This window comes from Suricata suricatta, chromosome 10 (genome assembly GCF_006229205.1).
Source record: "Suricata suricatta isolate VVHF042 chromosome 10, meerkat_22Aug2017_6uvM2_HiC, whole genome shotgun sequence".
Lineage (NCBI taxonomy): Eukaryota > Metazoa > Chordata > Mammalia > Carnivora > Herpestidae > Suricata > Suricata suricatta.
This window is the reverse complement of record NC_043709.1, coordinates 4778470-4805828: the sequence shown is the minus strand read 5'-3', so window position 1 is coordinate 4805828 and position 27359 is coordinate 4778470. Positions and strand designations below refer to the sequence as shown.

General features: G+C 55.2%; 2 protein-coding genes and 1 long non-coding RNA gene across 3 annotated transcripts in view; 2 read left to right on the top strand and 1 right to left on the bottom strand.

Annotated features, from left to right (window-relative positions):
• Window positions 1-1554: 1554 nt before the first annotated feature.
• On the top strand, window positions 1555-16195 carry PNPLA3 (patatin like phospholipase domain containing 3). Its single transcript, XM_029955822.1, has 9 exons — window positions 1555-1741; window positions 4478-4710; window positions 6155-6220; window positions 7234-7443; window positions 8268-8328; window positions 10549-10743; window positions 12289-12421; window positions 13361-13465; window positions 13912-16195. Exons 1-9 carry the CDS (start codon window positions 1555-1557, stop codon window positions 14075-14077), a joined length of 1356 nt encoding a protein of 451 aa, XP_029811682.1. The 3' UTR covers window positions 14078-16195.
• Window positions 16196-17576: 1381 nt separating this feature from the next.
• On the bottom strand, window positions 17577-18720 carry LOC115304437. The gene is made up of 2 exons (XR_003914434.1): window positions 18302-18720; window positions 17577-17921 (listed from the first exon to the last, which is right to left on the bottom strand). It is a non-coding gene; the product is annotated as an uncharacterized LOC115304437 (long non-coding RNA).
• A 136-nt stretch (window positions 18721-18856) lies between these two features.
• SAMM50 (SAMM50 sorting and assembly machinery component) overlaps window positions 18857-27359 on the top strand; it is a 21318-nt gene continuing 12815 nt past the window's right edge. Inside the window, exons 1-3 of the mRNA XM_029954098.1 lie at window positions 18857-19026; window positions 23250-23360; window positions 25861-25966. Coding sequence (XP_029809958.1) covers window positions 19006-19026; window positions 23250-23360; window positions 25861-25966 — 238 coding nt within the window. The 5' untranslated portion in view covers window positions 18857-19005. The remainder of the gene's footprint in view (window positions 19027-23249; window positions 23361-25860; window positions 25967-27359) is intronic.

The following is a 27359-nucleotide window of genomic DNA, read 5'->3' as shown; positions in this document are numbered from 1 at the left end:
TAGTGTCGCGCGTGGGGCCATTTTAAATGGCAACATCACCAACAAAAAGCACAAACGTGTGAAATCCATCCACCAGTCAGCAGGCCACCAGGACACTTGTTTACAGTAGAGGAGCTGAAACAGGAAGGCTGGGCAGCACTTTGTCTGACCTGGGAATGAGCATATTGGGCCCTTCTCTGCCCTGTTCCCCCCTCCCCACCCCTGCAGACACAGACTCAGCCAAGCAGGGAACGCCTTGGGCTCGGGAAGGTTTGTGGGTGGGGAGGTCACGCACAGCCAACCCATGCGTCCGGAGCTTCACAGGTGATATTTTGATATTTTTTTTGTTTATTTTTGAGAGAGAGAGAAGAGAGAGAGATAGAGACAGAGAGCACAAGCAGGAAAGGGTCAGAGAGAGAGGGAGACACTGTATCAGAAGCAGGCTCCAGGCTCTGAGCTGTCAGCACAGAGCCTGAGGAGGGGCTAGATCATGACCTGAGTCGGAAGTCGGACGCTTCACGGACTGAGCCACTCAGGCACCCCCACGAGTGGTATTTTGAATCCTGAAAGTAAGGCTGTTATTTTCAAATGAGGACAAGGAGGCACAGAAAGGGAGGCGTGGCCACATTCCAAAGCCTGCATTCCTTGTACTCAAAGCTCCTCCTCTGTGGAGAAGGGAAGAGGCTTCTCTGTCCACAGGAGCAGGAAGTAGGATGGCCCAGGAGATGGAAATTTTGCCTCTGTAACTCAGGACAGATCCCTCACCTCCCTGCACAGGCTGCTGTGGAAATGCCCTGCACGGGTACAAAGGTCGAGGAGCACTTTAGGCACGTGTTTCCTAAAGGCACCAGCAAACTCCCTTGTTCCTGCACTGTCTATGCCACAGCACCAGTTATCCCCAATTTTAACTTACCAGTGACACTTTGGAATGGGAACTTCCCATCAGTATCATTCAATGAAACGTCTCTACCGTTTGCCAAGAATTGAAGGCACCGTACAAAACAAAAAACAAAAAACCAAAAACAAAAAACAAACCCTGCAGGCAAATCAAGCAAAAATCAAGCAAAGACTTTCAATTCTATTTAGACATTCGTGCCTGCTTGAGGTTTGCGGTCCCGCGTGAAAAGGGAAAAGATCGTAGCGGGGATCCCAAGGCCCTAAGCGGGGAACCTCTCCCTGACTTAAGGGATGGGAAGGAAAGGAAAGGGGAGGGGCTTCTCTCTTGGACGTGCGGTGCCACTTGTGGGTGGAAAATTTCCCTCCTACCCCGACCTGAGGGCAAGGTCCTCTCCTCTCCTCCGCCCCCTCCCCGCTCCTGCCCCCCCACCTCCCCCGGCTCCTACCTAGCGGAGAAGGAGGTGCGCCCCTTCTCACCCTGCGCTTGGGCGGCCCGCGGCTTATTTGCATGGCCCGAGGGGGCGGGGCTTCCGGGCTGACGTCACGCAGGGACTGCCCGAGCAGCGGCGCCGAGGCCGGACGCGCAGCGAGCTCAGGTGCAAACCGTGCGGGGCTGACTCGACGCCGGACCCCCGTCTGCGGCGCGCGCGGCCCCGGGAGCCCCGGCGCGCCGCCGCTATGTTCGACCCCAGGCGCGGCTGGAGCCTGTCTTTCTCGGGCTGCGGCTTCCTGGGCTTCTACCACGTCGGGGTGACCTGCTGCCTGAGCGAGCGCGCCCCGCACGTCCTCCGCGACGCGCGCATGTTTTTCGGCGCCTCGTCCGGCGCGCTGCACGGCGTCGCCTTCCTCTGTGGGCTCCAGCTAGGTATGTCCCGGGCCACCGCCGCGGCTCCGCGCGGGGACAGGTCGCGGGGCGCCCGGTGGAGCTGGCATTGGACGCGGACACCGCGGGGGACCCCTCTCCAGACAGATGCTTCCTCCGGAGTGTCCTCTCGCCCTGCGCCGTGGAGGGGGGTGTCAGTCGCCAGCCTGGAGGGGGACGACGCGCCTGCGGTTGGCTATCGTGGGCGTGGGAACCTTGAGCGCATCCCCACCCCAGCCGCACCCTGGCGCCCGGGCTTGAGGGAAGCCCCTCGCCCCGGGACGGAGAGTGAGTTCATCTGGAGCGACGCTGAGCAGGGAGCAGGACCCGGGATGGGGAGTCAGGAGTGGAGCTGGCCCCTCCTGTCCCCATCAGCTCACAAGGCGCAGGGCGGTTTGCCCTGGGTCCGACCAGGAGCAGGGCTTTGGCGTCTGTCCCAGGGCGGGAGCCTTCTTCGCTCTGGTGACTCCAGGGATTGGAGACACCCGCCCCCCCCCCCGACTCCTGGGGGCTGGACAGCCTCTCAGGGGGAGGACAAGCCTTCGGAGTTCTCCTGGGCAGCTTTGCTGGTTTCGGAGTTAAAGGGGGCATGGAGGGGGGACATGTTTGTGTGTGTGTGTGTGTATGGGGGGTGGGTACTAGATATCATTCCTAGGGGCGGGGGTAGATCCCAGGACATCCACCCTACCATCCTTCCACCCACCCCCACCCTGCTCAGTGCTGCTGGAAATGAGGTCCTGTGCGTTTGAATCTTGTGCTAATGAAACGTCTGTGTATATGGGTAGTCAAGAGAGGGACAGATGCCGAGCTTGTGTGCAGCTGGCCCAAACTAGGGTGTGGCCTGGGGTTCTGAGTCAGGGGACAGGACTGGGGACAAGTGGCAGCTAGAGCTGTTGGCACCCAGAGCCCCAGACTGGAAGGCGGTGCACCTCATTGGCCCCTGCTCAACATTCTTAGCAACTAGCAACTGATTCTTTGCGTTTCCCTGGGACTCCTGTGTAGACTCCACTGGCTGGGAATGACTTTGTTCCAGTGGCCAGGAATGCCCTGCCGGGAGGTGCAGGCCCTGCAGTTGGGTAGGATCCGTGAGCAGAGCCTCCGCTGACCGGGAGGTGGAGATGAGGGGAGAGGCCCTGGCTGGCGTTTCTATTGACCAAGAGGGGAGCAAAGGGCAGGGGATGTGGCCTCAGGGAGGATGAGTCTGGCCACATAGCCAGTCTGCACACTGTGGAATTTGGCAGTGATAGGAGACAGCCTTTGTGTGTCAAGATGGCCTGCATTGACTCTAGTATAGAGAGACAGGAGACAGGTGCAGTCCAGGTCTGTACCCTGTAGAAGAGGGGGAGGCTTGGGGACCACCAGGTCCTTGGAAAGTGGGCTCTGAAGGTTTGGGCAGGAGCTGCTCCCGAGTTCTGGGAGCCCTTCTTTAACCTCCTGTCTTATCTGGGGACCACCGAGGAACATTTCCTGGAACTGCAGCTTGGAAAGAGTTCCCGCGAGTGCGCCTAAGCCGCGTACTTGGCAGAGGTGCCAGCTGTGTGCAACTTTGCCCGTTCCACCTAGGCTCTGTTGGGGCCGCACGTGTCGGGAGAGGTGAGTTGAGGTCAGAAGTGGCCTGAGACAGGCCAGCTTATGTCTGTCCGTCTGCATCTCGGGATTTCTGACTGGCAGGTGTCAGGGTGGGGACTCATGGTCCTGCCCTCCCAGTGCAGTGCAGATCAGCCAGAGGGATCCAGGCTGGTGGGTGAGGCTGGATGGAGCCCAAAGATGGCCCATGCCCACTCGACAGCACTAATTCTGGCATCAGAGGCTTAAGATTAGATCTAGTTATGTATTAGGAGGCTTCTCTGGGTTGAGTAGCTTACAGATGGGGGTGTATCTAATGCCATCTGTCCCCGAAGTTAAAACATGCACAGTTGCACAGTCTGAGACAGAAGAGAGGCTGCAAAGTGACTTTCTGAGGTCACTCGGCTAGGAGGAGGTGGAGGCAGGATTTGCACCGGGGCCCCAGCCTGCACTCATTCTCTGCTTCCTGTGGGCTTAGGTCCTTTGCGCTAATGCTCTCTTGCCGAGGAGTTCCTGCTTCTGGCTTTGGGGGGATGGAGGTGAGAGCGAGCTTCCTGTGGCAGGAACCCAGAGCAGCGCCGTCCTGTATAAAGAATGTGACCGCACGTGCCATTGATCGCTTCCCGGCAGCCGTGCTGCAAAAAGGAAATTAATTTCACTTATCCCAATACGGCCGGCATATCAGTTTCATTGGCACAGCCAGTTGATATAAAACATTATTATTTTAAAAAATTTTTTTAATGTTTTTATATTTATTTTTGAGAGAGAGAGAGGGACAGCATGAGCAGGGGAGGGTCAGAGAGAGAGGGAGACACAGGATCGGAAGCAGGCCCCAGGCTCCGAGCTGTCAGCACAGAGCCCGAGGCGGGGCTCGAACCCAGGAACTGTGAGATCATGACCTGAGCTGATGCCGGACACTCAAGTGACTGAGCCACCCATTAATAAAACATTATTAATGTCGTAGTGTATTAGATTTCTTTGTACGAAGCCTTTGAATTCAGGCGTGTCATTTATACCTCTTAGATCAGAGGAGCCACATCGAAGGGGCTCCACAGCCCCGGTCGTGCGGGACCGGAAAGTGATTGGCAGCTTCCTTGCCACCTGGTTTCTGGTCACTGCCATCTCCAGGGCGCCACCATCCTTTATATATTTGTGTCTCATTCCCTCCCCCAGACACGATCATACATGTACTCGCGGACCTCATCTACAGCGCCAGGAGCCACAGCATCGGCACCCTCCACCCCTCCTTCCGAGTGGTTGAGTTCCTCCGAGAACATCTCCACAGACAGCTGCCAGCCGATGCCCACAGGCTCATCTCCGGCAGAATATGCATCTCGCTCACCAGAGTGTCCGACGGAAAAAACGTGCTGGTGTCTGATTTTCAGTCTAAGGACGAAGTTGTAGACGTAAGCAGTTTGCTGACCCGGGTACTGTCCAGTAAGAAAAGCGATTTCACTTTGGCCGCGACCCAGAGAGGGCAGTTGTAGGCCACCGGCCTCATTTCTTAAGATGCCGGGAGAGGGGCGCCTGGGTGCTCAGTTGGTTGGGAGTTTGACCTCGGCTCAGATCATGATCTTGTGGTTCGTGGGTTCGAGCCCTGCGTCGGGCGCTGTGCTGACAGCTCAGAGCCTGCAGCCTGCTTCGGATTCTGTGTCTCCCTCTCTCTCTGCCCCTTCCCTGCTCACGCTGTCTCTCTCTCTCTCTCTCCCCCTCTCTCTCTCAAAAATAAATAGAGCCTTTAAAAAAAAAATCTGGTAAACCTCGGATGCCCGCAGCCAGTTTCAGTTTCCAATACTGCCTACCTCTCCACCCTTCAAGACTTGGCTCATGACCCATATTCCAGGGGGCCTTGTCCCCACAGTGCGTGTTCCGTAATGAGAACATCCAGAGTGAAGTCTCATAAGGATGGGAACATACCCTACTCACCTCTAGCCTGAGGGTCTAGCTCAGACAATATCAAAATCCTATTTATTTTTCTTTTAAATGTTTATTTTTGAGAGAAAGAGAGCAAGTGTGAGCTGGGGAGGGGCAGAGAGAGAGGGACACACAGAATCGGAAGCAGGCTCCGAGCTGTCAGCACAGAGCACAACGCGGGGCTCAAACTCACTAACTGTGAGCTCATGACCTGAGCCCAAGTCAGATGCTTAACTGACCGAGCCCCCCAGGCGCCCCTCAAAATCCTATTTAATTTGGCTGATTCTTTTCATGAGAGTTACTTGGACTGCGCTTCACTTAACATGATCCGTACAAGCCAGCGGTGGGGCACACATAACCAGTGGCATCTCAGCAGCCAGGATCAACCCCTATTTAACCTTGTTTCCAGAAGCCTTTTCTAGGAGCCGGCACTGGCCCTTGCTCACAGGAGCCGGGTTCCCTCCTTCAGCCCCGCTTCCTGCCCTGCCCCCTCCCCCGCCCCAGCTCAGTGTTGCTCAGTGTGCTGGTGGGACCCCATAGCAGTCTGTTGGGATGGAGGCTCTCGGGCCCCTCCAGGCTGCTGCGGGGTGGGCCATGGGGTCTGTGGGCGGCAAGCTTTCCAGGTGATTCTAAGGAAGATCAGCACTTGGTCTGGCATCTTCCGCGTCAGTTCATGCGGGTCTGGGTCCCATCTTCTTCCAGGGCCCCGTATGGCTCCTCCAGTGGGGAAAGGGACAGGAAGTTGAAACCGACAGACAGGGTTTTAGGAGCTCATCCTTAGGCCTGGAATAGAGGGGTGTGGGTTCATTTGTTACCTGTCCAGCTCATTCATTAAGCTCCCCATTTCCAAAGAGCTTGGAGAAGGCTCAGGCTGGCCCGGGGGAAGAAAAGGCAGGCTGTTCCGGCCTGTAGGTTCACTTCTTTTTGTCTCCACAGGCCTTGGTTTGTTCCTGCTTCATCCCTTTCTACTGTGGCCTCATCCCGCCTTCCTTCAGGGGCGTGGTGAGTCTGCTTTGTTTTTTGTTTTTTTTTTTTAATTTTTAAAAAATGTTTATTTACTTTTGAGAGGGAGAGAGAGGCAGAGTGTGAGCAGGCGAGGAGCAGAGAGAGAGGGAGACACAGAATCTGAAGCAGCTCCAGGCTCTGAGCTGCCAGCACAGAGCCCGACATGGGCCTCGAACACAAACTGTGAGATCCTGACCTGAGCCGAAGTCGGAAGCTCAGCTGACCGAGCCCCCAGGCGCCCCTAAGGTGTGGCTGGGTGTGGGTAGGTCTCTGCACTTGTTGAGGCCTCGGGAAGGACTGGCTGGGGAAGGCCTTCCAGCTGAGATATTGGACAGCCTTCCTCTGTGGGCACCGACGGCTGAGCTGTGATGGCCTTGGATCTGGGAATCATGCTAGACATCACTTTGGTGGGTGCAGACTTTGTCCAAACCATACCCAAACCTGCCTGGGCCAGCCTAAGGTTGTGGATGTGGAGGATGTTTTGTGGCTGGCTTTATGCCAGGGTCATGGCCATTTAGGTCTCTGAAGCTCCTCAAGGTGCTGGTTCTAATTTTCCAAGCAGCAAGAGGGGTCTGGAATCTAACCCACGACCTTCTGTCACTTTCATGGCAGGGTCTACATCAGACTCTGTCCCCAGTGCACACAGAGCCCCTGCTCTATATGGCCCCTTTCATGCAAATTTCAGGGGCGCACCTAGAAGGTGGCCTCCTGGGCTTCAGACTCGGCCAGCACAGTGTGGGCTGGGCTCCAGCCTCCGTCTGCCTCCTTGCCAGGTACTTTTTGTGCAGTGTACAAACTACACAACAGTATACAGCAATCTTGAGTGCAGGCCTAGAGCCTGGCCTGGCATAGAAATGCTCAGTGAGGATTTGGTGGAAAGAGTTTCCAGAACCCGCCTTCCCACCATACCAGCCTGTGGCTCTGAGAGGCTTCTGCCCATAATCTGAAAAACATACTAAAACACTAGCCCAGAGTTTCTGACGTATGTCCTTTTGTTCTCCCTGTAAAAGCGGTACGTAGACGGAGGATTGAGTGACAACATCCCCTTCTTTGATGCCAAAACGACCATCACTGTGTCCCCCTTCTCTGGGGAGTATGACATCTGCCCTAAGGCTAAGTCCATGAACTTTCTTTACATGAACTTAACCCAGTTCAGTGTGCATTTCTGCTCAGAGAATGTCTACCTTCTGGTACGAGCATTATTTCCTCCAGATCTCAAGGTGAGTTGAGGGCTGTGTGTTTTGGGGGTGCAGTTCTTCTATGCTTCCCTGTTTGCCAGAATATCCACCAATGGCTCCTTCCACACACGCAATCAGATCCCCCCACCCCACCCTCATTGAATAGAACTCGGGGAAGAGCTTCCGGTCCTGGGAGCTCAGGGCTGTCCCCCTCTGACTGTTGGCATCACGTAGGAAGATTTAAACAGCCCTGTGGCTCAGGTCCTACATCCAAGGGACTCTGATTTAAGTAGCTGGGCTGCATCCTGGGCGGTGGGATTTTTTTTTTTTTTTTTTTTTTTTGGTAGTTACCCTGATGATTCTTATTTGCAAGTGTGGTCAAGAACCACACTGCATTTGGCAGTTTAATCTTTCTCTGTTGTTGGAGGAGGTCTCCTCTCCCTAATAGTAAAAAAAAAAAAAAAAAAAAGCGTAACCCGTGGATACTAGTGTTTCTCCGGGGGAGGAAGGCTGTGTGGAGGCTGCGTGCTCCAGGCGAGAGGGACGCGGTGCGCCGGTTCCCGCGTGTGGTTTGTACGCACGAGAGCAGAGAAGGCTGCCGTTAGTTGTCGCGGGGCCCCGGTGTCTGTTAGGGGGGAGGCTAGTCCAGGGACATTGGGGGCCTCTGTCATGCTGGGCTGCCAGGGGATGTCATCTGAGCCCTGCCCTGCGTGAAAGCAGAACTTGTGTCTCTTCGGAGCACAGAGCCCTTTGTCCGGCGTCTCCGGGGCGGTGCCGGGGGCCGTCGGAGCGGCTGGGAGCAGGAAGGTGCTCCTGGAGCCTGTGGAACACTCCCCCTGCAGTGACCTCATTTGATGTGTTGCCAGGTGCTTGGAGACCTTTGCCATCAGGGGTATTTAGACACCATCAGGTTCTTGGAAGAGAATGGTATGTATGGGCGAGGTGGGGGCAGCTTAGGTAGGAGCTCAGGGCTGGGGGTCTTCACGGAGCACCTTGCTCAGCTCGCTCGTCGGCCCTGGGAGAGAAGAAATCTTTGTCCCATTTTACAAGCGAGGAGACGGGGTGAGTGAGGGACCACACGGCGCTCACTGAGTGGCAGGGCTGGGGCTCGGACACCCCGGATCGCGGTGCCAGGGCCCCCTCCTTCCTTAGCGCCACCTGTCTGCACAGTGAAGGCCGTTCTGTTCGTTTTCCTTTTTTGCCTGAACTACTTGGAGTGTTTAGATAAACAAGAGAGGAAGTCAAGCAAGCTCAGGGTTTCTGGTCCTGAGCCCCAACTATCAGAATAGTTGTCTGAGCCAGGTGTGGGTCACACCCATAAAGCTAACCCACATCCTTTCTGGAGCAGGTTCCTGCCTTTGGGCCATCTGACTGGTCTGGGCTATGGGAGTTGGGCTCTCGAATTATTAGATGTGGGGCTATTTTTCTTCAATATGAAACATTGGTTCCCGGGGCGCCCCGGTGGCTCAGGCAGTTGAGCGCCCAGCTTCGGCTCAGGCCGCGATCTTACAGTTCGTGAGTTTGAGCCCCGCGTCCGGCTCGCTGCTGTCAGCACAGAGCCCGCTTCGGATCCTCAGATCCTCTGTCACCCTCTCTCTCTCTCCCTCTCTTTCTCTCTCTCTCTGCCCATCTGCCTGTTCCCTGCTCATGCTCTCTTTAAAAAGAAGAATAGTAAAAATAAAAGTTGGTTCCTGTATGGCTTCTCTGAATTAGTCTTTGGCCAAGACCAAGGAGAGGTCACAGTTGAGAGGACGAGCAGGAAGCTGTAGGCCACGGAGAGCGTGGTTGGGAAAAAAGGTGCAGGTGGCTGGAGTGGCAGGGGGTGGGGGACCCGGAGAGGTGGGCAGGGGGGGAGGGGCAGGGCTGGACCTGGGTGACTCCTGGGGCAGTAGGGAGCCACGGAGGGCCGAGGCAGGGGTGAGGGAGGTCAGCAGAGGGCTTTGGCTATAGGCGGAGAGGACAGGATGCTGGTCTCCGGGGGACTGGTGACACAGCAGGAAGCCCAGCCAGGACCAGGGCAGTAAGGGCGGTGCAAGGGGCCCCGAGGGGACAGGCAGGAACTCAAAGATGACCAACCAGAGATTTGGGAAGGTTCAGGAATGAGGTCCTGGGCTTGGGCTTCAAGCAGCCCGGGCAGTGGGTGCTCTGCTCCCCAGTTCAGGGCTCTGTGGGGGGGGGGGGCAGAGGGAATGTGTTCCCTGGGAAGAAGGGCAGTGTGCTTGGTGCGGGCCAGGTGGGTGGGCAGCGCCCCAGGGGCATTTTGGGCACGTGCACAGGAGACAGCTAATGCCAGGGCCCAAAGCCCTGGGTGGCCGTCTGGGCTGGGACCGGAAGTTGGAGGGAGCCGACCCCTTAGGGTTGGGCTCAGGGGACTCAGTGACTCTCCTAACTCGGTGACTGTAGAGAAGCCACCTCCCTCCCTGGGCCTCTGTTTCCATATCTGCAGCAAAGGGAGCTTGGATTACATGGTCCCCAGGTTGGATATTCTTGGTAACTCCAAAGACTGGCATTTGCAGCCTCTGTCTTGGGTTTGAGTCTAAAGATCTAAGTGAGGCCCTCAGCCAGGCTGCCCCGGGTAGGGCCTGTCCTCTGGGGAGAGAACAGGAAGTTCCAAATTAGGGCCTGGAACACAGGCTTAACTGGTGTTTCGGTTATTATCCGTTTAGAAATCCTGTTTCACCTTTATGCCTCCACATGTGGCTGGCGAGCCACCGAGGCAGAGCCAAACGCACACCTCTCCGGCTTCAAAGCCCCCGCCCTGGGGCACCTGGGGGCCCAGTCAGTTAAGCGTCTGACTTTGGCTCAGGTGATGACCTCAGGGGTCGTGAGTTCGAGCCCCGAGTCGGGCTCTGTGCTGACAGCTCAGAGCCTGGAGCCTGTTTCGGATTCTGTCTCCCTCTCTGCTTCTCCCCCTCTCGCTCTCTGCTTCTCTCTCTCTCTCTCAAAATAATATAAAGACATAAAAAAATTTTTTTAAATAAATAAACATTAAAAAATTTTTTTAATTTAAAAAAGCCCCCTGCTCGTACTGAGCTTGTACCAGGCCCGCGGCCCTCCACCTGCCGCCCTGTCATTCGGGGGCGGGTGTGCGGGGAGGGACCCTGCCGCCCAAGGTCACCCGGAGCCTGGTTCCCGCGTCCGTGATAGGTGTCTGCAGTGCGCCTCTGCCGGGACTGAATCTACCTCCGGGGGAGTCCGAGTCCGAGAGCCTGGAGTCCCCCCCGAGGGTGGCTGCGCGGGGGACGAAGACGGAGGGAGACGCGCCGCTGGACCACGTGCATCTCAGCCTCCTGCCCTGGGACAAGAGCGTCCTGACGACCCTGTCGCCCAAGCTCACCAAAGGTGCCCGCTCCCCGGGGACGGACGGGGGTGGCGGGGTGCTCTTCCCCGTGACGGAGACCCAAGGGGCTGCTTTTCTGTGTGCTGTGGGGGAAGGCGATCCCGCCAAGCAGGAGATGGAGGGAGGTGTGGGGGCCCCCGCTCCTGGGGCAGCCCCTCCATCGGTGGGGTGTGGGGTCTTGGCTAGAGGAGAGCAGACTGCAGCTGTTTTGAGTGAACTACACACTGGATTTGGGGGGCCAAGGGGTGGGTCTATTCTTTCAATTTTTTTATGTTTATTTATTACTGAGACATAAACAGCATGAGTGGGGCAGGGGCAGAGAGAGAGGGAGACTCAGAATCCAAAGGAGGCTCCAGGCTCCGAGCTGTCAGCACAGAGCCCAACATGGGGCTCGAACCCACGAACTGGGAGATCATGACCTGAGCCGAAGTCGGCTGCTTAACCGACTGAGCCACCCAGGCACCCCTGGGTCTGTTCTTTCAGAACTGCTCTCTGCCTGCCCACCCATCTCAACACCGTTTTTTTTGAGGACCCCCCCCTCTGTTTTCTTCTGCCTCCTCGCAATTTTGAATCTCCACCGAGTAGTGATAGATGTTATCACATCACCAACTGTTAGGTGGACGGGAGTGCCCAGGCCAGCTTCCAACCAGGCACTTGGATCACCCACCTGCATGGTCTCTGTCGCTCTCAAAATAAATAAATAAGCTAAAAAAAAAGTGGGGGGGGAGGGGAATAACAGATAGCAGGCCAGAGGGTTCCAGGCAGAAGGAAGCAGAGTGCAGCTGTAGGAAAAGTTCATAAAGTCGATGGGGTATTTGAGAAGTTTGTGTATCCCGCCAAAACTAGCTATCATTAAAAAAAAATTTTAATGCTTATTTATTTTTGAGAGAGAGAAAGAGGGAAAGAGAGAGAGTTTGAGCAGGGGAGGAGCAGAGAGAGAGAGAGAGAGAGACGCAGAATCGGAAGCAGGCTCCAGGCTTTGAGCTGTCAGCACCGAGCCTGATGCAGGGCTCGAACCCATGAACCACGAGATCATGACCTGAGCCTATGATGAATGCTTAACAGACTGAGCCCTCCCAGGTGCCCCTAGAAATAGTTACCTTTTTTTTTTTTTTTTTTTTTGAGAGACAGAGACAGCACGAGCAGGGGAGGGTCAGAGAGAGAGGGAGACACAGAATCCGAAGCAGGCTCCAGGCTCTGAGCTGTCAGCACAGAGCCCGACGCGGGGCTCGAACCCACGAACTATGAGACCATGACCTGAGCCAAAGCCGGAAGCCGGAAGCCAGAAGCCAGACGCCTAACTGACTGAGCCCCCCAGGCGCCCCATAGTTACTATTTAAAAGAGAGTTGTTCACTGAGCGCCCTTTGTCCCGTGGGCGCTCCAAGGGCTGCTCAGGGCTTCCTCCTCGCTTGGCCTCATTTGTGGGAGCTTCTGATTCTTTGTACACCAGGATTTACATATTTCACAGAAATTCCAAGCACTGCCCAGACATGGTGGTTTGGTGTCCACGCTGGTGGGAGATATACTTCCAAATTGTATTTTTCAGTTCTAAGCAAAGAAATTAAAAGGCAACAGAGATTCACGGACAAGATCTGCAACTGTTTGCCAGTCAAGGTCTTGTCCTTCGTGATGCTGCCTTGCACGCTGCCCGTGGAGTCCGCCATTGCGCTGGTCCGCAGGTGAGCCCGTTATGTGGCTTTGTGCCTCCCTCCCGGGTTGGGTGGAGGTTGAGACCATCTATGTGGGGTCTGAACCCGTGACCCGGCTCCTTGGAGAGCGGGAGGGCCCTCCTTCTCTGTAAGGAACAACCTGAAAGGTGCAGGGTGGCCCCTCTCAGCCCCCCTCTTTTCTCGATGCAGTTCTCCTTTGCCCCTTCTTGTCGGTCCGTCCTTTTCATTTTGGGGTTTCATTCATGGTACGTCCGGAGGGCATGAGGCCGACCCTTGAATCCTGGGTATTGGTTTTACGTTGGCTTTCTTCAGACCTCCGTCGGTGTTTCTGGCCGTTTTAGGGAGTTGGTTGGCCTGGTCTCCTGTGCACCTTCCGGAGGCCAAGGCCTTCTCAGGATCCAGCTCAGTTCTCTCTTCCCTGGCGAACCTGCCCAGATCCCTTCCCCACTCTACTGAATTAGTCGTCCGCTCCCCGACACCCCTGCCCTGGGATGAGGGTCTGGTCAGACGTTTACAAAGCCCGCCACATGGGTCCTTTCTGTGTCCTGGGCGTCGGGGATTGGGGGGTAGGGTGGCAGGAGTCTGCTGGGCTCGAACACAGCCTTGGGCTACCTTGACGGTGAGATTCTCTGCATTGGCTACAGTGGGCACCTTGCCCCAAGGGAGAAGCCAGGCCTTCCTTTGGTTTTCCATGTGTGTCCCTTGAGCTTTCTGGAGCCTAGAGTGACCTAACTTTGCTTTAGGGCTTTTAGTTAGGTTTGCCTTTGGCTGAGCGCCCCTAATCCACCTTCTGGGATTAGTCCCATTAGAGTTAGGAGTGCCTCTGGTGACTTACTGGACAAAGGGCATGGTGGGAAGATACCCACCTTCAGTTTTCGTATGTGTCGGCTTTGGCTCGTTTTCACACTGATTCCCGTGTGAGTCTGTGTCTTGGTTGGATCTCTGCAGACTGGTGAGGTGGCTCCCAGATGTTCCGGAGGACATCCTGTGGCTGCAGTGGGCCACCGTGCAGATGTGTTCCCGCGTGATGACATGTCTCTTCCCCACGTCCAGGTACGTGACTTGGTTGTGGGCGTGTGGGTCTGGCAGGCACCCCTCTCATCTGGGAGTTGTTGGAGCAGGGGCATGGCTGTTTATGTAGCTTCTCGTCTGACCTCAGACTTGCTGGTCAGAAGGAGGAGGCCTGGGGCGGGGGGTGGGGGGGGTCCGAAGTGCAGGCTGGTGGGCGAGCTGGTCTGTGTGAGGAAATGGATGAGCTCTGTTGTGGCCCTGGGCGCCCAGCGGGAAGTGTGGAGGTGGCTGGGAGGGCCACAGGCTTGGAACCCCAGGAAGGTGACATCACCCCAGCACAGAGCGGGGGAGGACATTGTGGCTTTGGACACCACTGGCCTGAGGTGTCCTGAGCGTGCCTGGCGGTGCGCTCAGCCTCAGCTGCTGGTGTCCGGCCGTCCTTCCCGCTGAGACCGAAGACCTGAGCTTGTATCCTTCATTCGTTCCAGACCCCAGATACCGGCAAGCAGCCAGCAGCCTTCCCCGAGGGACTCAAGGGCGTGTCCAGCCTCCTGGCTCCCCGGTGGGGACCTGCACACCCGTGGACAGCCCCAGAGGGGCCAGGCCGAGGCTGCCCAGCAGAGCCATCCTCCTGTCCGGCCTGGGGTTTTGTGAGACTCCTCCTTCCCTACTCTCCTAGTGCAGACGAGTTTCTGAGTCGCTTGAGGAGACACGTTTAGGACGTTCTTTCATAGCTGCTAGGCCTTTCTGCTCTTTGCAGTTGCTTCGTACTGACATCCAAGGCTCCGGTGTCCGTGACACACCGGGTCCTACCTCTGTGCTGGATGTATAGATTATGGAAACCAAAGGCAACGTACTGTTTTTATGAAAAGCTAGGCCAAGCTACTTTTGGGTGCCTGGAGCTTGAGGAAGTCTAATATGTGCGTTCCTGGGTCCGTCAGCTCAGCCGGCTGGGAAATGGCAGCAGGGAGCCGGGTGTGGAGGGACCGTTGCCAAATCTGGTGTGAAGCCCGCCCAGGTCAGGGCTCCTCGAACAGCCGGCGCGGTGCCAGCTGGTGGGAGGCTCGTGGCTGGGGGCTGGCCTGCCCCTTGTGCGGCGTTGGGGGCTGCAAGGAAGAGAAACGGGGTCGCATCTCCCCGTACGGGAAGTGGGCAGTGCGGCAGGTGCGGGGCAGCCTTCTCCAAGGAGGGCGCTGCCGGTCATGGCCATTAAAAGGTGGTAACTGCTGTATATTTTGGAATACTTTTTTTGCCCTAGCCTAAATACGGGATGGAGTTTTATATACAGTAGAAAGGGATCTTACTACCTGTCACACTATAGGTTATGTGACTCAGTGAGGTGTTAATAAGCCTTAGGAAAAATCCAGTGCACAGACGGGCGTCCTGGACCCCCAGGCCCAGGGCCTGGGGTCTGTGCTCCTCTTTCCTCAATGGCCCCTGCCCGCTCTCTACTCCCAAAGCCTTAATGGAGACGGAGAGACGGGGCCCTACCTTCTCCGCAGGTCTGATTGCTGGCAAGCACAGAGTCGTATGACTCAAGGTGAAATGTGCCGTCTTTATGCATTCACACAAAAAAGACACTGATGATCTCGGAATCCTCCGCACTGGCTCAGAAAGCTGCAGCTGTCACCTACGCGGTATTAAGTATGTTGGAATTGAAGAACCAGCAAGTTCAGAGAGCACTTCCTTGCAAACATGCCCCTTGAAAAGAGTGTGGTCCTGGGAACAATCTCTGTGTGAGCCCGTTTCCTGGAGCTGTGATGAGATTTGGGAACTCCCAGAGGCAGGCCCCTTGTGAGCGTACAAGGCCACCGTCCAGGGCACGGAAGCCCTCTCTGCGGCCCGCCGCTGGGTCCTTGTGTCTCCAGGACATGGGCACCCAGACCCCTGTTCTGACAGCGCCTGCCCCCTGAGTGAGGCAAGGGCTGGCGAGGGTAGGCTCTCCCAGCCTCTTGAGCCCCGGAACAGGCACCGTCCCCCTTGCTGAGCTGGCCTGGGGGTCGGAGAGGCCAGGCCCGACAGCCACCTGGACCATTTGGAGCATACCCTCACGCCTTGTCCTGAGCCCGAGTCTCAAGTTTCCTGATCACAGCAGCATAGCCCGTTAGCAGACACGGTACCTTTAGCGGTATTTTACAAGAACTATTTTTCTACAGAACATATCTACAGTGGCTGTCGTTCTTATAAGAAATGCAACTTATTTTCTTACTACTTTTTGAAATGGCTCAACCTCCTTCAAATGAGCCCGTGCTTTGTAAATTTTAGAAAACGTATGTTAAAACAGAGAAAGATAATATCCTCATAGGAATGGCCGAGGCTCCACTAGCCACCTGTGCCTTAAATGCCACCCCCCACGGGCCCTCACCTCCCCAGCAACACTGCCGGTTCTTATCAGCACGGAAGAACGGTCTGAAGCCCCTACTATCTTAGTAGACGCAACCCCCCCCCCCCACATGGTGCCTTATGCTCGGAATCACCACTGTGTGGCCTCCTGAATGCCAGGGAGCCACGGTCTTTATTTGGTGAACAGATAATGAAACTTGGTGCAAGAGCATGAGCCTAGGCTTGGTTTAAAAAAGAAAAAAAGGTGCGTATGTGTGTCTCTGGGGAAAAGACTCAAAACACATTCGCCAGAAGCACTGACACTGGTGTCATTCTGCGCAGTCCGTAACTGCAGTTTATGAGTCATGCTGGTGTTTTCAGATTTCTATGGTAAATATTTACTACTTTCATTGGAAAACAACTTCTAATAAATGTGACTTTGAAAACGCTTTCCCTCGTTTCTCCACGCTTTTCTAGAAGCCCTGCTTTTGTTTTCTCCCCTCAAATGCGCCCCCCCAGGGTTATGGCCCCACCAGCCAGGTGGTCTCCACATGAACTCCGTCCTAGACACTGGACCCTCCCCCTGGGGGCCTCACTTGAGGACCCCCAGTCCCTGAGCCCACCCGGCCACCTCCACCGGCCATCCTTCGGCTGCTCCCAGTATAACCCTCCAGTGCAGAGCTGCCCCCTGTCAGATTCCAGGTCACCTGAACTGGGCGCCAGAGACTCATTGAGCCCCTTCTCCCCCGCCCCCTCCAGCTGGCCCCCGTCTTGCTGTGTCCACTGCCGCTGCAGGCCTCCGGAGCCCAGCCTCTTGTCCCCAGCCCACTCACTGGAGCCCATGCCCGGCGGGTGCTGTGCGGGCCCCACGCTCCCACAAAGCGCCGAGGCTCACCTCCCCGGCCTCGAGGGCAGCACAGGTCTGGGTCGGCGCCTGCTCCCCTCCTGCCGACCGCCTGGATCCTAACAGCTGTGTCCCAAACTAGGGTGAGTGACCTCTATGGGCATCTCTGGGAAGACCCAGTGTCCCTTCCTCGTGACCTCCGAGACTTGAGGTTTCATTTTATTCAGGGACCCAGTGTAGTCACTGAACTGCATTTCTACGACTCATGGGGCCAGATCAACACTTCGTGAACCAGTTTCTCAAAAGCTGGCGTCCTTGCGGCTAACACCAAGGGATCTGATCAGTTAGGTTAGTCTGGGTTGTGCGGTCTTCAACGAAGATTCCCCCAGAAGGCTGATTTCTCATACTGCAAACCTATCAGACTTGGCTGGCCTCACCTGAAACTGTCCCCCATCTGGAGGGTCGCTGATCGCAGCGGGATCCCGCAGCGATAGCGGGAAAGGAATATGGTGCTCACAGGCTGTCATCCCGAAGTGGGGGGTCCCGAAGCTATCCCTCGGCCTACAGCCCGTTGACCAGAGCAAGCACATGGATGGGGCAGGAAAATGCTACTCTCCCTTTTGCCCGAAAGAAGAGCACAAGCATTACTGATGACCACTGCTGCTGAGGGCCAAAGAGCCTCAAAAACCAAAACCCAGTCTCTATGACCCAATCAATTCAGGAAATACTGGCTTCAAGGAAGTGAGATATAGGTGCTGCAGGACTTCTCAGAGCTTTTAATGTCAATGTGCATTGTGACTGTCAGACATGGTATTTGAGGATAAAGTTGTGACAGTGTTCCTGAGGTGTCTTCTGTCACTCTGTCACCAGTGCCTTGTACCCAACAGGCTCTCAAATATTTGGCTCGGGAGTCATCGCTATCTGCAGGTCAACCTCATGGATTACCTTCGAGAAGAGGCTTACTCAAGACAATGATGAAGGAGAAAATGCAGGAAGATCTAGTTTATTCAGTGTCTGCAGTGAGGCAGGCCCCATGCTGCAGCTCATCAATCCTCAGTATACCGTCATGCCTCAGGAACTGCCATCATGCCCATTTTACAGATGAGAAACAGGATCGGGCAGAATGAATTGGGAGCAAGTGTCCAGCTTGTGTGATTTGTGCTTAAAGTCTGCTCCTAGATGATCTCTGAACATGTCAAAAGTTTTCACCCCTAAAACAGCCTCTTGAGTCTGAGCTGGGGGTCAGGAGACACCAACAGACTCGGTTTGGCGGTCAGGGACAGGTTTCCTGAACCGGAGGAGCTGGAGGGGGGTGTCGGTGGGTAGGTGAACCTGCAAGGGGTGCAGGCAGGGAAGGACTTGGCCTCGGTGGCGCTGGCTTGGATTTCTTCCCAGGCAAGAAGGGGAATGTGGACTCCAGGGCTGCTGGGGACTTGGGGTGATATTTAAATAGGGAGCGGGTATCAGAAACTCCGAGAGGGGGCGGACGGGAAAAGGAGTTCAAATGATACTGTTATCAGAAGGGAACGACACATAATACGGTCCCTCTTCACCCAACCTATCACTCAGCCGTTTCTCACTGCTTTCATCACAGGGCGTGACTACTATTTACGGCGTGGTTTTGGCGGACGGGAGGGGGCGGTTTCGTCCTTGGAGGTGAATCCCCGTGACCGTCGGGTTCCCCGCCCCTCGCCCGTGCCCGGGGCACTTACGGGCTCGGCTGAACCGACGGTGGTGGTGCACCCACGGCCCACCCGGGGCCCTGTGCTGTGCCGGGCGTTGTCACGCTCCATTTCCGATCCTAAGACGTGATGTGATTCTCCCCTTCCTTTTACCCACGAGGGGACAGCCCTCGGGGGCTTCTGCGACTGTTAGGACTGGGCAGCCGGCCGGAGGGGAGCAGGCGCCGACCCCGATCTGTGCTACTCCCGGAGGCCGGGCGAGGGGAGCCTCGGCGATTCGCGGGAGCGTGGGGCCCGCACAGCATCCGCCGCGCCGGGACCAGGAGGGCTAAGAGCCGGCCCTGGCTGAAGCCCCGGCGCACCCCCCAGCGGGCTTGCTCCGTCCCGGGGGCGACTCCGGACACCAGCTGCCGGGGATCCTCGCTCGGACCCGTCCCTGACGCACCTGCAGGACGCGGGCGTCTTCGGAGGCTCCGCGCCTGCGCAGTCTCCAGGCCCCGGGGCTTCCCGGCGTCCGTGTGAACATCCGGGTCATGGGCTCGTAAGGACCAATGAGCGGAAAGACCGAGACCAGGGGGCGGGGCATCATGGCAGCCCCCAGCGCTCGCCGTCCGAGGGCGTGTAGGCGTGGTGCTGACTGACAGCTCCGCCACCGCGGGCCCGCCCTCTGCCCGCGCCAGCCCCGCCGCGTTCGGCCCGGGTAGCTCTGCGAGGCGACGGCCGGAAAGGGAGCCATGGGGACAGTGCACGCCCGGGTAAGAGGCCCAGCGACCCGCGGGCCGCGTGACCTCGGGGCGGGCCCGGCGGGGAGACGCTCTCGCGGCCGCGCCCGGGGTTCCCCCGGTGGAGGGGGTGCCGAGGGCGGCGCGGCCTGGAGGCTGGGTGGAAGGAGGCCGAAAAGACCTCGGAGCAGGAAGCCAGGCCCCCGAGGAGGGGGGACGTGACGTGCCCGAGGTCGCTCGGCGAGGCGGTGGCCCCGAGAGAGGACTAGCGAACTTAACGTGGAGACCTGGAGCAGAGCAATACGTTTTTCTCTGCATGACCTGACTTCTCTCCAGCCTCGGCGGCCTCTCTCCTTCCGGTCACCTTCCGCAGGCCCTCGCCCGGCCCTGCTGGGTCGCGGCGGACCCTAGAGCAAGTGCCCTTGGAAGACCTCTAGCCCAGACCCACCTAGAAGCCCTCCGGCCTCCTGCTTGACGGTGCACCGGCAGATAGATCCTCCTCGTGCCTTTAAAGCGGAGGCGGGAGTGGCACTTACCAGTTTTCTGGGAGAATTAAGACACAGCAGGCGAAGGTGCTTACTTGGGTCCTCGGTGCGTCCTCCCCGCCCGCCAAACTGCTCTCCTTCGTCCTAGTCTTCACCGAGGGCCAGAGAATGCGTATTTGACCAAGGTCACACTTGTGAGAGCCTCAGAATGTTCCCGAACTCAGACCTCGCAGCCCTCAGCGTTAATTTTATCCACCATGGAGTGTTTCCCGTGTCCTGCTCAGTTTTCTGCCCCAAGTATTTCGCGCAGACGCCTCGGCGGGGCGGGGCTGGGAGGGGGTGCACTGCGCCCCGCGCCCTGCGCATGCAAGTGAGGCGCCCCGACACCTTGTCCCGCACTGCCTGAGGCAGCTGCTCACTCGCGCACCCCGACACTCAGCGTCCGCCCTCCACACACTCCCAGTTTTTAGAGCTCAGTTCAGGTCACTTCCTACATCTCCTCCTTATCTGGCCTCCTTCGGCCGTGCTGCCGACTTCCCTTGCTGGTTTCCCCCGCGCAGTGCCTGTTTGATTTTTGTCTTCCCCTTTTCCAGCCCAAGTTCCTAGATGTTACAGCAGGAGCCGCATCTGCCTCGGTTTGCATCCCATGTAAGATCTCCAACAGAGTAAACGATCATTCCTTTATCCCGGCAACATTTACCGGTGGTCCGCTCGGTGCCCGCCCTGGCTCCAGGTGCTGGCCGTACAGCAAACAGGAGTCTTTGCTTTGATTGAGCCCCTTTGATGCCGCTCCTTTGATTAATATGTTGGCAAAAATACTCTTCGATTTGAATTTTACACGCCACTAGCCGGTGTTATCTGAACGTTTCGTTCAGGATTCACAGGAAGACGGCATTTGATGTTTGCCCTGTGGAACCCTCGTGCGTATGCGAAACAAGTTTTGTGAAACTGTTTACCATAAATGCCAGTTATGTGTTTTTATTTTTCTTATTTTTAAATGTTTATTTGCATTTGAGAGAGTGGGCGCTGTTCGCACACAAGTTGCGGGGGCGGGGGGGTCGGAGAGAGAGGCAGAGAGAGAATCCCAAGCCGGCTCCAAACTGTCAGCAAGGAGCCCAACACGGGGCTGGATCCCATGAACAATGAGATCATGACCTGAGCTGAACCAGAGAGTTGGACGCTCAACCGACTGAGCCCCCAGGCGCCCGTTTTCTTATTTTTCTATTCGGTTTTAGCCTTGTTCATAACTCAGTAAAGGGATTGCATTTCAGCTGGCACCGCCTTCCACATACCTGCATGTGTGTTACAGAAAACCTGCCGACTGCTGGCAGATTGAGCTACTAAAAAGGTAGAGCTCGATCCAAATGCCTGGTTTAATTCATTTCACCATGAATTGAATTAGCCCTTGCCTGCTCTTGCAGGTACTGGAATATAAATTTATGAGGGTGAGGATTTCGTACGTGCTCCTGCGTAATGGCTTCTTATATTTGGTGAACGAATGAATCCCTATTAGTCTAAGACCGTTATTTTAGGACATCAAACTTTGATGTAACCATGAAATCATAAAGACATCTGTGAAGGTTTGAATTTTTTTTTTTCTAAAGTTTATTAGGAGAGAGAAAGGGTCAGGGAGAGCAAGTGGGAGGAGGGGCAGAGAAAGGGAGAGAGAGAATCCCAGGTAGGCCCCGCACTGTCAGCGCAGAACCTGATGCTGGACCTCACAAACCGTGAGATCATGGCCTGAGCCAGAGTCGTACCCTCCGCTGACTGAGCCATCCAGGTGCCCCCGAAGTTCGAATTTCTGACTACAGGGGACAAATGGGAATGGCAGATCTTTGGTGAACCTGATTTCATGCTGTGAAATTTTAGGAACTATACTGGAATTTTTTTTTAGCGTAATGGAATATAACCCTTGTGCGTCTTTGCTAAGCCTTCAGATCAAATAGAATGAATATGTGCGTATGTCCCTAATGAGAGTGTGTACGCTGCAGAGCTTGCACAAGTTTAATCTACTTTTTTACACTGTGTCAACTTAAATGTAGAAAACACATTTGTGAAAGGGTGCAGGTAAAAAGTTACTTTTTTAATTAGTGAATATTTTGAGAAATACAGTGCTTACTCAATTTTTTTTAAATACTGCGCAACAAAAATGAAAAGATGGTGATATGAAAGAAATGACCTGTTCCTTGCCCAGCATTGTCTTCCCGTTTTACTTCTGTAAATATCCTGCTTCAGCCGCTGTGAGGCGAGGACTTGGTCTGTCTTGCTCGCTGCTGCGTCCCCAGCTGTCAGCCCAGTGCTCCGCAGGCAGAGACACAGACCTTCGGTGTCTAGAGGTGTCCCAGGACAGGAAGGGCCATTCTGCCTGAAGGAGCCGGGGCGGCTCACACAGATGACATGCAAGGCAGACCGTTTTAGGGAGGAAGTTATTCCGGGCGGAGAGAACAAGGTGTGTGCGGACGTTAACACATGAGGGTCGGGGGAGTGGTGGAGGTTGAACTTGGAGGAGCAGATGTGGGCCTTCAAGTGGGGGTTCCCTGCATGCCCTGCTAAGGGATCTGGTTGGAGGCTGTGCCTGCAGGCACTCTTGGGGGCCGCCCACAGCCTTTCAGAGCAGGGGTGGGGAAGAGGACCCGCCAGGTGGTTACCCTTCCCGGGAACCAGCAGCGTTATGGAGGAAGTATGCCAAGAGCGTGTCCAGTGTATCTGAAAGGGGATAGTGTCCCAGAGTCTCCATCGCCGCACATGTGCAGTCAGGCACTCTGTGCACTTGGAAAGCACCCATTTGGAGAGGACTGGTGGAGTAAGGAAGCAGCCAGATGCCGGTTAGGACAGTTTTCCTCCAAATCTGCGTATCTACACTTTTGCCTAGTGTCACACTGGACTGGAATCCATTCCCAGGAGGGCCTGGGAGTCCCGTATTGAAGCAAGTCCCCGAATGAAACATACAGTACTGTACATGTGTTCTCAAACATCCCGTTAACGTGTCCCGGCCCCCTGGAAGGACCCTGCCAGGCACCGCCTGTGCGGTTCTTAGTTAGAAGTTGCGTTAATGCTTTTGAGATGATGTCAGTTCAGACTGAAGCAGGCGACTGCTTCCTGGCGCGTTTTATGAACACACACAGCTCCTTTTACCGTGTGAACGAGACTTTCAGGGTGCACATCCTATCCTAGGATATATCCAGTTTGGATTTAAAAAACTAGGATACTTTCTGTAACACCAAAAAAGCGATTTGTCTTCTTTTCTTTGATAAATGTCTTTGTGGGAGCTTATGTTTAACTACTTTTTTTTTTGAGATGGGTCTTAGGTCTGCAGAACCGGACAGCGTAGTCCCATAGACCTCTCAGCTCACAGCGCAGTCGTCAGTAAAACACTGACCACCAGGGGGCGCCCCGTCCCTCCAGCGCTCGTACTTCAGCAGTTCGCGGGTCTGCCCTGTTCTCCCCGGCCTCCACTCAGCAGAGGGAGACACAGTACCGAGCTTTCTGGAACACCATCTAAAGACAAAACTCAAGATATTAAAAAAAATTTAAATTTACTTACTTATTTTGAGAGACAGTGAGCAGGGGAGGGGCCGCGACAGAGAGAGAGAGAATCCCAAGCAGGCTCTGCACCATCAGCACGGAGCCGAGTGGGGCTGGAACTCGCGAACCTTGAGATCATGACCTGAGCCGAAAGCAGGAGTCAGGCACTTAGCTGAGTCACCCAGACGCCTCAGAGATTTTTGGTTTTCAGTATAAGTTTATCTGTGTTTTCTCCCTCCCTTTCAGAGTTTGGAGCCTCTTCCGGCCAATGGACCTGATTTTGGGGCATTAGGAGAAGAAGCTGAGTTTGTTGAAGTTGAACCTGAGGCTAAACAGGAGATTCTGGAGAACAAAGACGTGAGTCCCTGATGAAGGGCGTGACGCAGTCACTGCCAGAGTCACTGGCTCCCGCGGACCCCCGGGAGACAGGAGGAGCCTGGCTCGGTGCCTTCATTAAAGTGTTTGTAGCCAACTGTTCTAGAAAGCCTGGTGACTTTGAGAAAAGTAGTTTCCGGTTTTAGAGAAATATTTTATTTACGTGGGGAAGTTTAGACAAACATTTTTGTATTTGTGTTATTAAAAGAAAAACCCACCAAAGTATTTCAAGGACAAACTCAGATTACAATTAAGTTTATTCTGTGTCCAGAAAAAAGAATGAAACTTTTCCTAAATTTTGTGGCCTTTGGAATTTAAATCCAGCCGAAGAAGCAGAAGCCCGTTTTCAGTGACTGTATATTTAAGGCCTCCTGCAGAATTCTGATTGCTCTCAGTTATATGTTCCCCTGCTATTCCCTGTTATCTCTGCTTTGTTTTTCTGTTACTCATTACCATCTACTAAACTGTACACATTGCCTATTTCAACCCCCTTTAGAGGGCAGGCTCCACTGAGTCAGGAATCTATGTCCTGTTCACCACTGTTTCCCCAGTGTTTAGAATAGTCCGTGGCTCGTAGGTAAGCGGTGCATTGTTACTGAATAAATGAATTAAATAAGGCTCTGCGGACCGGGAGTGAGAGGCTCTGCGCCCGCATTCATCGGCTTATTGAGGTGTGCACAAGCTCTCTAGCCAGACGCACCCGTGTTAGGTTGGGGCTCACGGCACCAGCGAGGGGCCAGTGCTCCGGAGCACGCTGGGCAGGACATACAGGGGACCTCTGTGGCCTGCCTCGCTTTAGAACCGCTGTGGCACTTGAAAATCTGGCTACACAGGAAGTGCACCTCTGGCAAAGGACAGGTTCGGACAACCCGGGCTCTAAAGAGGCAGGAATGAAGTGTGGGTCATTAAACTTGAACAAAAGTCCTTGAATTAATTTTCAGACATTTGTCTTTAGCCTTGATCTCTTGTTCTCTCTTAACCTAATAATCAGTGTCCTTTGATAGCTACGTGCAAAAGAATGAAACTGTCTTTCCCCACACACAGAAAATAAACTCACAATTGGTTAAAGACCTGAGTGTGAGACCCGAGACCATGAACATCTAGGAGCGAGCACAGGCAGTGCTTTCTCTGACAGCAGCAGCAGCTTCTTCCTAGAAGCCGCGAGGGAAGCAAAAGCAAAAATAAGCCGTGGAGGCTACATCAAAATAAAAAGCTCTGTGCCGTGAAGGAAACCATCAGCAAAACTAAGAGAACTTACAGAACGGGAGTAGATATTTGCAAATAAAGGGTCCGTTTCCTCAGTGTACAAAGAACTTCTACAACTGGACACCAAAGGAAACAAACAATCCCATTCGAAAATGGGCAGAAGACATGACCCGACACCCAAGGAAGACGTCCAGATGGCCGGCGCTCACGTGGAAAGATGCTCCGCGTCCCTCGTCACAGGGAAATGCGACTCAAAACGACAATGCGGTAGCGCCTCACATCTATCAGAGTCACAGACGGGAGAAGTCACGGGCGTAAGCGAGCATGTGGAGAGAAAGGAACGCTCACGCACTGTTGGGGGGAGTGCAAATTGGTGCGGCCGCCGTGGAAAACAGCACGGCGCTTCCTCAGAAAGTTACAAATAGAGCTGACCTTTAGTCCAGCAATTGCACTACTGGGCATTTGCCTCCAAAACACCAAGTCATGCACACACGCACCGCTGCGCTCACTGCAGCGCTATTTACAGCAGCCACGTTATGGAAGCAGCCTGAATGTCCATCAGCAGATGAAGGGATAGAGGTGTGCACGCGTGTGTTTTACACACACACACACACACACACACACACACACACAGTGGAATGTTACCCAGACAACAAGAATGAAACCTTGCCATTTGCGACGATGTGAATAGATCTAGCGAGTGAAGTGTAATGCTAAGTGAAAGAAGTCAGAGAAAGACAAATACCACATGATTTCACTCTTGTGTGGAATTTATGAAACGAAAGGAGAAGCGACAAACCGAGAAACAGGCTCTTTTTTTTTTTATGTTTGTTTATTTTTGAGAGAGAGACAGTGTGAGCAGGGGAGGGGCAGAGAGGGAGGGAGACACAGGATCCGAAGCAGCTCCAGGCTCCCAGCTGTCAGCACAGAGCCTGATACAGGGCTTGAATCCACGAACTGTGAGATCATGACCTGAGCTGTAGTTGGACGCTCAACTGACTGAGGTCAGGCGCCCCAATAAACAGACTCTTAACAACAGAAAGCGCACGGAGGGTTACCAGAGGGGAGGAGCCGAGGGGCCGGGGCATCCAGAGCGCACTTACTGAGCTGAGCACAGCGTACTGTTCGGAAGCGTTGGACCACACTGTACACCCGAAACTAATACAACACTGAATGTCATCTACGCTGGAACTGAAAAAAAAAAAAAAAAAAAAAAAGGAAAGAAAAGACCAGCATTTAAAACAAATAACAATCAGTGTCCCTTTGTCGCCTTTAGGTGGTTGTTCAACACGTTCATTTTGATGGACTCGGAAGAACCAAAGATGACATCATCATATGTGAAATCGGAGACGTTTTTAAAGCGAAAAACCTCATTGAGGCGAGTATTCTCTGCGTGGCATTGTTTTCCATTCCCTTCTGAGGAGCTTCCTGTCTCCGGCCACTGAGCTCCCGCCCCAGCCTGTCTGCGCATGACCTTGCCTCCCACCCCGAAAGGGGGCCTTCGTGGGCGCAGGCTGAGCCTCCCCAGGCCCCAGAACCTAACGTGCGCTTGCACCTGCTCTCTCTCGTGTCCCTCCTGCCCTGGAGGCTGGTCTCTGTTCTTCGCAGCCAGTCGGCCTGGTCATAGGGGCTGACACACCGCTTGCTGACTCCCTCCCGGGCACCCTGCCGCATCCTCTAGCGTGCTCCCTGGTGGGGTGGGTGCCCTGCTGTTACCCATTCCTGCTGTCCCTTCGGGGCCCCCCTTGCTCCCTTTACCCCCTGGTCTCTGTCCTGGGTGGCACCATGTCTGTCCTCTCCTTGGTGGGCACCTTCTGTCCTTCTCTGCCCTTGGAACCACTTTGGACATGTCTGGGCGGAGTCCCCAACAGCCTCCTCCAGTGGCCCCCGTCAGTACGGATGTGGGAACTGCTGGGGTTCGGAGCTGACGGCCAAGAAAGCATGTTTGAGATGCCTGCTGTGCAGGAAGGTGGCTTTATTACAGCCCATGGACGGGACCCGTGGGCGGAAAGAGCTGCCCAGGGGCTCTGAGGAGTGGCTGGGTATCCACTAGGGCGTCGGGGGAGGTACGGAGAAAGGTTCCAAAAGGACCTTCCTGTGCCAAGGAGACTCCTGGGCACTGAGGCGCTTTTTCCCTCCAGCAAAGCTTTAACGTGGAGTCTGTAGGGAGCTCCTGGCGGAAGGTTCTACTCCTGCCTGCCTCGGGCGTTTGTCCGTGCGCCGCACGTGGTGAGGGCGTTGAGTTCTGTCTACGTCTCCTTTCTGCCGCCCTTCCCCACCTCAGTACCCAGCTGTTTGGCCATTCTCACCTTTAGAAAATTGCTATTAAAAAAAAGATTAAAGTCACAGCCTGGAGCCCGCTTAGGACTCTGTTTCCCACTCTGGCCCTCGCGACACACACGCATGCTCTCAAAAATAAACGTAACAGAGGGTTAATGTATAAGCACAGCCCGATGGAGCGGCAGGCACTGAGCTGGAAGGCAGGCGTCCCCTCCCCTGCCGGCCCCAGGCCGGCTCTGCAGGGGCGGGGCGGGGGGGGGGGGTTCCTTGTGCGGTGTCCCGGGCCACGCACGGTGTAGACACGTGGAGCCTTTACACGGTGACCGCTCTCTTTCCACGCCTCTCATTTTTGACGCTGCACGGAGGGCTCTTTCCGTCAACACGTGTGTGATTCTTGCTCGCCTGTCGGGCGGGACCCGCCGCCTGGCCGTCCCCCTCCAGCCCCGTGCCGGTGGGGCTCTCTTCTCAGTGGCTCGGCACCCAGGCTAAACCTCC

Bases quoted from the DNA above. Each gene is read 5' to 3' on its own strand.
- PNPLA3 (XM_029955822.1), top strand. From the start codon at position 1,555: ATGTTCGACCCCAGGCGCGGCTGGAGCCTGTCTTTCTCGGGCTGCGGC. The intron at 4,711-6,154 runs GTAAGCAGTTTG...TTGTCTCCACAG, and splicing joins CTAAGGACGAAGTTGTAGAC to GCCTTGGTTTGTTCCTGCTT. The intron at 7,444-8,267 runs GTGAGTTGAGGG...ATGTGTTGCCAG, and splicing joins TATTTCCTCCAGATCTCAAG to GTGCTTGGAGACCTTTGCCA.